The 12,156-nt window shown below is 40.3% G+C and overlaps 1 protein-coding gene across 1 annotated transcript in view; it reads left to right on the plus strand.

The window, feature by feature from the left end:
* Positions 1 to 117: 117 nt before the first annotated feature.
* DIAPH3 (diaphanous related formin 3) overlaps positions 118 to 12,156 on the plus strand; it is a 203,656-nt gene continuing 191,617 nt past the window's right edge. The window contains exons 1-2 of the mRNA XM_039716686.1: positions 118 to 435; positions 11,162 to 11,194. Coding sequence (XP_039572620.1) covers positions 286 to 435; positions 11,162 to 11,194 — 183 coding nt within the window. The 5' untranslated portion in view covers positions 118 to 285. The remainder of the gene's footprint in view (positions 436 to 11,161; positions 11,195 to 12,156) is intronic.

The raw sequence follows: 12,156 nt of genomic DNA on the forward strand, positions 1-12,156 counted from the left end.
GACGGCGGGACGTTGCCGCGCTCCGCCAGCCGCGGCCGTTGGGAGCGCGCGGCTCGGGCGTGGCGGGATTAGGGGCTTCTCCTCGCTGAACCCTGCGCTGCGGTGAGGCCGCGGCTTTAGCGCTCAGCCCCGCTCCCCGCTCCTCCCCCCGCGGCGCCCTGCTGGCCGAGCCCAGCTAAGCCGCGCTAATCGCAGGCGCCCAGCTCGGCCGGGGCCGCCGGGCCTGGGCCCGATCGCGGGCAGCGCTCCCCCCTGCCCATCTCCCTTCCTCGCCCGTGCGCGGCCATGGAGCCGCCGCGGCCGCGTTACTGCGCCCCGTCCTCGCCGCCGGGTCGCGGCGGGCGGGAGAACAAGGGGCTCCGTCGGAAGGGCCTGCCGGGGACCGGGAGCGCCGGGGGCCCCGAGGAGGCGGCGGACAGCAGGAAGCCCAAATTCGTAAGTACGAGCCCGTCCCGCGGCGGGGCTGCCCGAGGAGTGGGGCCTGAGGTGACATCCCCTTCTCCTCCTCGCCATCCCCTCCGGGGCCAGTCGCTGCCTGGGGCCCGCCGAGACCGGGGCACAGAGAGGGAATACGTGGCGCCGTCAAGTTCAGCCGGGCTTCGGAGGCTGATCCCGCCTGGTCCAGCTCGCCTCTTGCTTGCCCCTGTGAAAGGATGCAGCAAGTTTTCAGGTCTCTCCCGAGCCCTTGATCACAAAGGTTCATTGCCTTTACTTGGTGCGTGACAGCGATGGTTGCAAGGGGAATAGAACAGACTTCCAGCTCTCACGCCGTGTTACTTCTGATAGGACTGCGGCGTTTGATTTGTTGTTGTGTTTTTTTGTTGTTGGGGTTTTTCTGTGTTTGTTTTGTTTGTTTGTTTTTTTTTTAACTTTAGTGATATAATACGCCGTGTTACTTCTGCAGCGTTTGTTTTGTTGTTGTGTTTTTTTGTTGTTGGGGAATTTCTGTGTTTGTTTTGTTTGGTTTTTTTTTTTTTTAACTTTAGTGATATAAACTCTACAGTGAAAAAAACAGTCTTTAAATTTAAAGGACACAGTAAAGTTCTCTTCCATAGGCCTGCTTTTACATGCTTTTGGCTAGCACACCGAGAAATTGGGAAACTCAAGATGGCTTATCACGAGATAATGTGTCTGCAAGATGTGCTCTAACCAAAGCACCCAGAAATATCCAGATTTTGTTTGGACATGGTGAAAATTCCAAGCATTAGAGTTGGGACCAACATATGTTTTACAGGCCTCTACAACCCAACTGTAGAACAGTTGGTTGGAAAAGACTGCTGGAATCATCGAGTCTCATTTATGACTGAGCACCACCATGTCAACTAGGCCATGGCACCACGTGCTGTGTTGAGTCTTTCCTTAAACACTTTCAGGGATGGTGACTTCACCACCTCCCTGGGCAGGCCATTCCAATATCTAATCACCCTTTCTGTGAAGAAATTCCTCATTATGTCCAGCCTAAACATCCCCTGGTGTAGTTTGGGGGTGTGTCCTCTTATCCTGTCGCTGGTTGCCAGGGAGAAAGGTCTGAACCCATCTGGATACTCCCTGAAAGGAGGTTGTATCTGCCACATGCAGAGGAAATGCACCCCGTGCTCATATTTAGGTGATGCATGTTGATCTTTGTTCAGCTGTCCCTGATCCCACCTGTTCTAAAATGTGTTTGTTACATAATTACAAAAGAGACACCACAACTTATATTATTAGACTCTTGATTCTAAGATGTATTTATGAAATGTTCAGTGCTTGAGTGTCTGGCACTTGTGCACGGGTTCAAAAAAGTTACCCAATAAGGAGTATCAAACAGGCTGGCCAGACTTGTTGTGCTTGAGTGTCTGGCACTTGTGCACGGTTCAGGAAAGTTACCCAATAAGGAGTATCAAACAGGCTGGCCAGACCTGTTCTGGAAGGTCACAGCTTGCTCCTGGAATATTCCTATTTGCTGTTACCTTTTTGTATTGTGGCTTAAAAGGGCACGGGGACTGCTGTTGGAACCATGTCCCCGTGCCCTTTTCTGCATGTAAGAATGGGCATGTGTGAAACTGTGACCTAGAGCTATTTGCTTGGCTTCATAAGTGGCTGTGTATCTATCCACTGGGGACACGTGTTTTAGGCATGCAGGTGACATGGCCCCTTACTTGGTGAGGCTTTTGAAAGGGCTCATGATGGTTCCTGTGTTCTGAGTTAGATGTACAGGAGAAACAGCAACAAGATATTCTCAAGAGGTCAAAACAACAAAAATAACTTTACTGGCAACCTCAGAAAATCAAAGATCTTTGGCAAAAGGTTTAGTGCAACATTCAATCAACATAAAATACATCTCAAAGCATTAACTTAGCCCATTCAACTTGGGAAACTTTAAGCCCTTTTGATTTTAAGTTACTCAAAAATTCTAAGAGGGAATTAGAAGAAAAAGGAGAGGAAGAGAAAAAAGATATAAAAAGGATACATAGCTACCAGCTATGGGTTCCAGCTGTGCTCAGCTGATAGAAATTCCAAGAGAAGATGGGGTGAAGACATGTGCTTGCCTTGTGTTCAGCTTTAAATACCCCTTGGCTTTCCTGGGCCCTTCCCCAGGGTGGGACTTTTGTTTGTTTAGCCACTGGGGAGCTGGGTTAGGGGCTCCAGAGGCCAGGTGTGGAGCATTGCCTCCTCTGTGCCAGGGATTGGAGCCAGTGTGGGGCTGGGATACCCCAGGAGTGGGGCGTGTGTGCAGAGCAGGGCATCACCTCACCAAGGCAAGGCCCAGCTAGCCCCTTGCTCCACTCACATGTACCCCAAAATGTTCCATGACACCCGATCTCTCACGACATGCTTTAGTATATGATCTATGAGGAGAAACCTGTTTGGTCTGGCCACTGTAAAAGATTGGACAGTGTTGTTGCTGTATGAGTTGAGGGTTGGATGATTCCTTTCGTGGGAGTCATGGATTTTTGTGTGTTTGCAACTGACAAGAGCTCTGGGTCAAGAGGTTTTACTTGCTAGCAATACTTTGACTGCCCAGTTAAATGGTTTTCATTTTTTCCTACAATTATGTCCTAAAACAGAAGTAGTGTGTTGCCATCATGTTCAGTTTTGCTAATCATGTGTTAAAATGGCAGTACAATAGTTTCTAGAATGTGGATAGATATGAAATAAAAGCCATTGAGGCTTTTTTCTTAGATGAAATCTCATCTTTTCAGTGAAAGAAGGCCTTTTCTCTGGTGCAGGTGAGCTTGGTGGGCATATGCCTAGGCTTCCCAGGCTATGCAAGGATGATTTTGATAATGTTTCAATATAGATATCAGCTGTCTGGTTTTTTAAGGTCATGGTGTTGAAGTCACAGCTACAGAAAATAAAGGGGGTTGAATTTGGGGTTCTGACTCCGTTTTATAGAGTATATAATAATCTTGTAGGTAGGTGTGGATTTTGATAATTTTTTTATTTTGGCCTCTTCCTGTTCCCCATCCCAGTTTCTCTTTAAGCAGGGATAGATGAGAATGTCCTTAATTCATGAGAATGCTTTGTCAAACTGCAATTTTCAAAAGCATTTCACCCTAACGATAGTCCTATTTTTCATCTTTAAATAATGTCTTAAAGCAAAGATTTTATCCTTGGATGTTGATAGGGACTGAAGAATTATGGATTGAACATGGATTGTATTCTAGGTGTGCCATTAACTCACTGGCTGACGTTATTGCTCTTTACAACTGCCTGGAAGGAGGCTGTAGTGAGGTGGAGGTCAGTGTTCTCTCCTAAGTAACAAGTGACAGAACAAGAGGAAAGGGCCTCAAGTTGTGCCAGGGTAGTTTTAGATTGGGTATTAAGTAAACTTTCTTCACTGAAAGGTGGTCAAGCACTGGAAGAGGCTGCCCAGAGAAGTGGTTGAGTGACCATCTTGTAAGGTGTAGATGTGGCACTTAAGGATGGGGTTTAGTGATGGACTTGGCAGTGTTTATTGAGTGACCATCTTGTAAGGTGTTGAAAAGATGTGTAGATGTGGCACTTAAGGATGGGGTTTAGTGATGGACTTGGCAGTGTTTGGTTTATGGTTGGGACTTCATGATCTTAGAGGTATTTTCCAACTTGACTTCTTTGCATTTAACTCTTTCTGTAGTACATATTCAATGTAATTTTAATAATTAAATTAGTTTTGTATATGAATGTGTAAAGCTTGGCTCTCGTGTCTTTGGGCTCTCTGCAATCCAGTCTTAGATTTAGTTTATGCCCTTTTCTCTGTTTGGGGTACTTAGAGTGCCATACCTCATGTTACCTCAGTTTTATTTCTATCTGTGTACGTTTGTCAAATTAAAGTAGCTGTTAGATTTATTGACCTCAAGTAATACAGATTATGTGAGTGTAATATTTCTCAGTGTTCAAGGCTTGAAAATAAGTTCCAGGTTGGACCCTTCCAGTCAATGCAACATATTGATCTGTCATAGCAGATATGCTAATCTGAAAAATAATTTGATTCCCTGACAAACCTTGAGGTGAAATTGGATTGCATATTGACAAAGGTGACATCATTAACATGCACCTCCTCTTTTATCTCCTTTCTAAAGAAAATCCTGTTTTTGATTGAAGAAAATATAATTTTTAAAACCCCACTGTATATGAGGGGTGGAGGGGGGAGAAAGAGGCATTGGAATCAGCCACTATAACTGTTTAGCCCTGTCAAATGAGGCCCTGAAAGACTCCTTTTGAATAAACTAGCTTCTCAGAAGTGAATGAGTTTTAAGCCTCAGTTGTCTCAGTTCTTTTGCAGAATAATTTTAAATACTTTTTTTGAAGGAGTGATGGCTCATTTTGAAGCACATACCAGCATGACTTTGTTCAACAGGTCCAAGTTTTTAGAGGAGTGAGACTTTTAAAAGGGTAAAAAAATTTCTGTGGTACTGTGGTACTTCAACTTTATTGAAAGTTTGTCCCTAAACCACTTGGGGTTTAGGACCTTGTAAAAAGAGGAAATCTACAGATGGATGGCAGATATTTCACCTGTTCTCTATGTATACATTGACTGAGCAAGAAACTTCTGAAATCTACTAGGGCAGGGTGGGGCAAAAAGCAATTGTTTGCCCCTTGCTCTTCTTGCTTCCCCACCCCCCACCTTAGAAATGTTTGGAAAATATTACAGTGTTTTTATTATATAATGTTATGTGGCTTATATTATGTCACTATATTGTGTGACTTCCAACTGCACTTTACAGATACTACATATTGTAGACACTGGTCCTCAAAAGATCAACTTCAGTTTCTACCTCAAATTAGAGGTGTTTCTATTAATTTCAGTATACCACTGACCTGACTTCAGTGACTTTCAGGTTATGGTTTTGATTAAGTTCTTTACGAAATTTATGAGTCAAGAAGGGTTTGTTTACACCAATCTGTTAAAAATAGACAAATTAACAGTTGCATTTAACAGTGTCTATAAATCAAAGAAAGATGTAGTTAAGAGGAAAAGCACTTCCATTTCTCTGGCATAGAGTAGAAAGGTAAGACCAATCTGTGTCAATATCTTTAATTACAAAGTGACTGAATTATTGCTGCAGTTATGCTGCAGTGTAAGACCTTGAATCTAAATTAGTCTTTTAAAGAAATGATTGCTGAACAGATGTTACCTCAAACACTTTATCGCAGCTTTGTAAAATTGTAAATTCTTCATGCTGTTATTTTTGTTGGGATGAATTAACACTGTGGGTTATGATACTAAATTTTAGTGCTGTGTTCTAGCACTTTGTTATATGATCTTACCTGTAAGCACCAATTTTGAGTTTAACTCATCAATGCCTAAAGAATATCACTGTGTAGAACCTGTCATGTTAAGGTAGTTTTGCTCTTGATTGCTTTTCAGACTGCTTTTCAAGCAGCAGAGACAGAGTGTGTGATAAAGCCATTATCTAAATGCTGAAGTAGTATATTGTAAATTAAAAGCAAGAAATGCTGTGCAGTTTGTAAATTGCATTTTCAGACTGAGGTAGCAAAATTACTGAGGGACTATTGTTACAAAGGAGATCCTAAAGTGATAGTGTTTTCTGTAATCATCCAATTAACTTTTCTCTGAGTCTACAGGTTTCCTTCAGTCCTTGATTTGGTCTTCTACTTGCGTTTCTGCTGGAGAATATCCTTTGGGGTTAAAAACCAGCTAGCGTTGGATCTTTTTTTGGTGATAATATTAACGACAATGCATTCTTGCTCACTTTCGAATTTACAAAGGTGGAGAGGGGATTATGTGATTATATGAACATCACTAGTCTTCGTTGGCTTGTTTCAGTGTTCAGGCATAAGTTAGCTGGTTCTTCTAAAACTCATCCTGCTTAAGCTCTCTTTTTTTTCTAATCTTTTTCTCATAGCTACATGCAGGCTGGAAGCTCTTTTTAATTTATCAAAGAACCTATATATGTGCATGGTGGTTTAGAGGGGGTGTTATAAATAGGTTTGTTTCTTTGTTTTCATCTGTAAAAAATGCAAAATGAATATCACAAAATATCTGGACTGTGGGTTTTTAATTTTTTTTTTTGTATATTGAAGTACTTCAAGGTGGTGGAGGACATGCATGTTGAAATTGTTGTTTAGTTGCCTGACATCCTGTTATGTTGCATGCCTAAAACCCCTCTCATATTGGCAGGGGTGTATGGCCCTATGCTTGTCTGTTTTCTACTTCCATTTATGATCAAAAATCATATTTTGTTAATCTTTCTGTTTCATACTAACAATGCCCATCCCTGCCAGGCACGATCTGAGTTTAAGTACCAAGTAATCTGTGTTTAAACTATCTGCTTTCATTCAGAAAATTAGATGAGTGACATCCTTTTGTGCTTGTGCCATGGTGAAAAGACCATTTGTGGAGAATGTAGGTGCTGCCCCTTTTGTTGGAGTGCCAAAACTCTTAGATGATACAGACTATACTCGATATTGTACTAGGCTAGTCTTCATTGGTTCCAGGCCACACTGATCTGTAGTGCTGGTGGAAAAAATGCTGAAGACATAGTATCAGAGTCCTGTGTGAGATGTCATTCTCCTGAATTCTGATCCTGTTTGCCTGAACTGCTTGTGCCACACCTAGAGAGAATTGCATCCATAAATATGCATATGTAAAGACAGGGAAATAGATGTAATGACACAAAAGATCAGACTAGTACTGTTGATCCAATTAAGTAGGATTTGTCATTGCTTTGCTTTGCTTCACTGTCTCTACTTGGACTTGACTGGGGTAATTATATAGACAATCACTCAAGTTACTACATTCTATCTAGCAGATGAACTTCAAGTATGTACTGCTGTTTGGATGTGCAGTATAAGATCATCATTTTGTGTACTGGTACCTGGGCAACAAGATAATGTTACCCCACCACCCTCCCTGGTTTGGCCCCACCTCCCTTCCTTTCTTTTGATGCCGAGGCAACGAGATAATGCTTGAACTATGCAAAAAGCTGTAGCTATGTGGAAAGGAGTTACTTTGTAACGGGGTATGTGAATGAAGAGCTTTTTAGAAATCAGCAAATTTAGCAGAACAAGCTAACTGCAAAAAAGCTAACCACTGGCTGTTTGAGCAGACAAGCTTATAGAGCATGTGCAGAGACAGAGGTGAAACGTTCACACCTGAGGAAGATTTCTGAGCCTGCGTCCAAAACGACCACGAGGAGGCTGATGACCACCTCTTTCAGAAACCACGTATGTGCTACAAGAGCTTTTGTATTCATGTAATTAGAAAATGTGTTACAATGTGAAAGTTAGGAAATATAATGTGCACATTAAGTAGAAAAAGTATAAAAGCTTGTACTGTGCAAAGAACAGAAGAGTGAGTTTGTGGTGGAGCTAGCCCCCTCACTCCTGGCATCGAATAAAAAATACCTGCTCTATAGGCCTTATGCTATTGAGTACAGTTTTCTTGCCTAGTTTTCAGGCATAAGTATGACATAAGTATTCTTTACTGTGAATGTGTATGAAGCCAAATAGTATTTGGCTATATACATACATTTGGCTATACATTAGTATAGCCAAATAGTATTTGTATTCCTTTAGCTGAGTGGTATGAAGGTTGCCTCACATGTGTCTTCATCATGTGTGACCTTTTCAAGAGACACAGTACTCTGTCTCAGGAGCAGTCATCTTGTTTCTGTGCTTGTGTTGTGAAACTCAGCTCTTGTATCCTGTTATACCTTTCAGTTTCTGTTTAAGACTCTCACTATCCTTGGAGTGTTGCCACTGCATCAAGAACACTGTACCACATGCTGCATGTGTGTGTATATCCTCTGTCTTATGACACTGGTTATTTAACAGTATGCCTGAGGGACATCATCTCCCATAAGGGGTAGTTCTGTCAGATTGCTTGCTTCCTTCAAAAATGATATTCCTATGCATTTCTTTTTCATTTGACTTAGCTTTAAGTGAACTGCTTCTATTAAATTGCAAAACAAAATGACCTCTTTCTCCATGTCCTAGACTAAAAACTAAGGTACACCGAGGACTGCAATTTTAAAATTTAGTTAATGAAAGTATAGCTGAAGACTAAGCAATGATGTTACTTCTGCTTTTCTAACTGTAGGTGCAACTGACAAATATCTCCTTCTGACCTGTCCTGTTTAACTCTTTAATTTCTTAGTGCTTTTGTATATCTCTGACCAGAAAACATGATGTCAGCATACTTAAAATATCAATAATTTGTTTTTCAGTTTTGCATATCTACTTTTTGCATGATAAACAGAGCAGAGGAATACTTGTACATAGCTCCTATTCTTTCAAATTAATAGTTTTGTTATTGTGGAGGAGTTCATGGAAGGCTCAGAATAGCATGGAAATATTTTCATCCATTGGTTTGTTACAGTGTTTTGGTGTCCTTAATTGGTTGTGTGATAGTCTTTTTCACTAATTAGTCGGATGACTTGGGTCAGTGAGGTGTTCTGCTATACAGATGGGAAGCTTTTCACTTGTTATCATAGTAAATTGCACTATTGAATTTCACAGCTTAAATGAAAAATAAAACACTGGCTTGAACTATCCCACTAACTTCTTTTTCAAAGAACAAAACCTGAATCTGAAATTGCCTGGTTACCTGAATGTTGATGGTGTCTTGTATGGAGCAATTGCAAGACATTCAACATCTGTTCTTAAGTGGAAATGAACTGGATGTTGCTTTCCTGCATTTTTTTAATGGTGTGTACATGAGTTTGACATGGATCTTGAATTTCCACTCAAAGCATAGAATGCAGGTGGTTTTCATTCTAAGCAGATTATGTAATCTCCTGCCATGTTAAAGGAGCTCCATTATGGTATTTGTGCACTGCTTAAGGCTTAGTGATTTAAGTAATCTGTATGAAAAAGGAATAAATTTTCATGTTCTTCACTATCTAGTTGCAGTGTCAGACCATATGTTAGTGTTTTCTCTTGCAGCTTTGCTCACTTAAGGACAGAAGTATTATACCAAACCTTGCTAAATGCAAAGTCATGAGCTTTTGCAAATGACACCAGTTTACACTTTTACTGTCTTTGCAGATAATTAGCAGAATGGGAAAAGCAAGTAATAAACCCCAGTTCTATAGCAGTGTGTGAAGCAAAAGTCTGATCTACCCCTGTGGCAGGAGAACACCAGTGAGAAGACTGGGATACAGATTTTCAGTGTTCTGGCTGGATTGGAATAGTTGTTTTCATTTATTACAAATCCTCACCTATTAGAACACGGAATGGAATTATCATGAAGGTTCAGTAGTGACCTAGCAACTTTTTTAACAGTTTCTTTTGTTAGTAAATCGTAGTGTGTCACTAAATACTGTTTCCTTGCACCTCATTTGTCTTTTATTTTTAACTTCATAACCATTCATCAGACACTTCTTCTTCAGTTTCTTGAAACTATTCAGACTAGAGCTATTGTGTGATAATGTTTGACTTATTGTCAAACATTGTTGACACATGTTGTTCTTTAATTCTGAGGGATGAGCCAGAGAAGATGTCAGAAGTAATAGTCACAATCATAGAACTATTAAAGTTGGAAGCCTCTTAGATCATCATCATTAACCTAGAACCACCACTTTCACTGCCACACTCAAGTGTCTCTGCGTGACTTTTGAATACTTCCAGGGATGTTGATTCTACACTTCCCTGGGCAGCCTGCTCCAATGCTTGGCTACCATTTTAGTGAATTAATTTTTCCTAATATCCAAGCTAACTTCCAGTGGTTGAACTTGAGGCCATTTCCTCTTGTCCTATTGCTTGTTAACTGAGAGAAGAGACTGACCCTCACCTTGCTATAATCTCCTTTCAGATTGTAGAGAGTGATAGACAATTATTGTTGACTTGCTGAAGAGTTTCCAAATCTGGTTAATTAGGATGTAGTTGTTGACAGTTGCTGTAGCTGTTGCTAAGCTGTGCACACTAGGCAGAGAGGGAAGTCTAAGAGAGGGGTAAGAGTCTACCCCAATAAGTATGTGACTTCACATTCTTGGCATTTTCCTGCTTAGTCCATTCTCAGCCTCTTGATAAAAACGATACATGGGATCCCTGCTGTGCTGCTCTTTGGTTTTGTGTAACACTGTACATCCTAGCACTTGCTGTGTTTGTAAATATGCAGTGGAGAGCAAATGTTGGTTCAGAAACTGCTGTTTTGAGTGATCTATAGATTTTTTGGAATGCTACTATTATTAAATGCTTAGTTCAGTTTCTGCTCACAAGTTCATGTTCTGCTCGCATTACTCAGAGGCATTACTTGGGACTATTCAACAGTGTGAGTAATTTGAGTGTTGTAGCTTGATGGATAGTTTTGAACTCTTGAGGAGCTCTGTGTTCTTCTCTTGAGTTTGAAATCTCTGGATGATTTCTTGTTGGTGTCCCCACAGCCATCTTGAGAAGACACGTCTTGTAGCTGGATTTTGCACAGGTCATCTGTATATTTAGCTGTAAAGCATAACTTAGTTATGAAATATAATAGAACACAACTTGTTTCAAGCTGTGCTTGTTTCACAGTCTTGATATTCTGTTGGAGAATCAAATGGAAGGTTTTTAAAATCTGCATACTTTGCTGTGCATTGTAAACCAGCAAGGTACAACTTGCTAAGAAATTTGCTTCATTTCAAGTGTCAGGATTCAGCACTTTAATTTGCATGTGATTTTAAATATAAGTAACTATAACTGAGCTTTTTTTTTTTAACTGAACAATTCTGACATGACTGCTTTCCTGTTTGATTTACAGCACTTAAATATCAAGACACTGACAGATGATGTGGTAAGACAACTTAAGTTTTGCTTCGGCCGAGCTAAGCGAATAACTGTACTGCTAATGCAATAAAAATAACCTTACTAATACAAGAAAATATCTTAACTTTGAGGATAATTTAGTTAATTGGCAAAGTCTCACTGAACTGGTAATTAGCTGTAACGTAATCAGTACAAGTAGCAAAAATGTATGGATGGCTTTGAAGTATGCTGTAATCACAGCTAAATGAGCCTGACACAGGTAATTGTGCCAATCTACATGCAGTATAGTTAAGATATCTGTGATTGCATGTTTAATATCAAAGTTACTTAGGCTGCATGGCTAGCTTAAAATAACATGTTTAACAAAGTAACATTTGCTTGTGAAACTTACTAATGCTTGTTCAAACCACCTTAAGTATATTCAGTGTCATGTTTAACAGTGTTTATGGAATTTGATCAGAGATGAGGTTCTGTATCTAACAACAAACCAGATTTTTTTTTCTTGCTCTTGAAGTTAGCTATTTCACTGCCTGTACTATTCTTTTGTTGGTAATAATATTTTTTCTTAAAATACATAATTTTACAAAGGCTTTGAATTTGGCTAGGAAGTAATATTTCGTCATCATCTAAAGATCAGCTGTTATGACTTCAGTGCTATACAAACTTCTTGCTGAAATACTTTTGTGTGTAACTGGGGGCTGAAGTGCAGTGAGATTTATGTCTATCAATCCTAGTGTGACTTAAATCATCTGTTTCTATTTCTTTAGCAGAATTTAATTGGATGGAAAGCATTATTAAGAAATTTGAGTTTGACTGGCTGATAATACAAGTTTGATTGTATAAACTTGTGTTTATCTTGGAATGCTAAGGAAATGCTATCAACTTTCTGAAAGCAAAAGTATTTTTTGGTAATTGGAAAACAAGTTTTGATAGTGTCGTGTAAGAGTTGTAGTTGGGATACATGAGATCTTGCTGCTTGTTTTTGTGAGG

This window comes from Passer montanus, unplaced genomic scaffold (assembly GCF_014805655.1).
Source record: "Passer montanus isolate IOZ18808 unplaced genomic scaffold, ASM1480565v1 scaffold36, whole genome shotgun sequence".
NCBI lineage: Eukaryota > Metazoa > Chordata > Aves > Passeriformes > Passeridae > Passer > Passer montanus.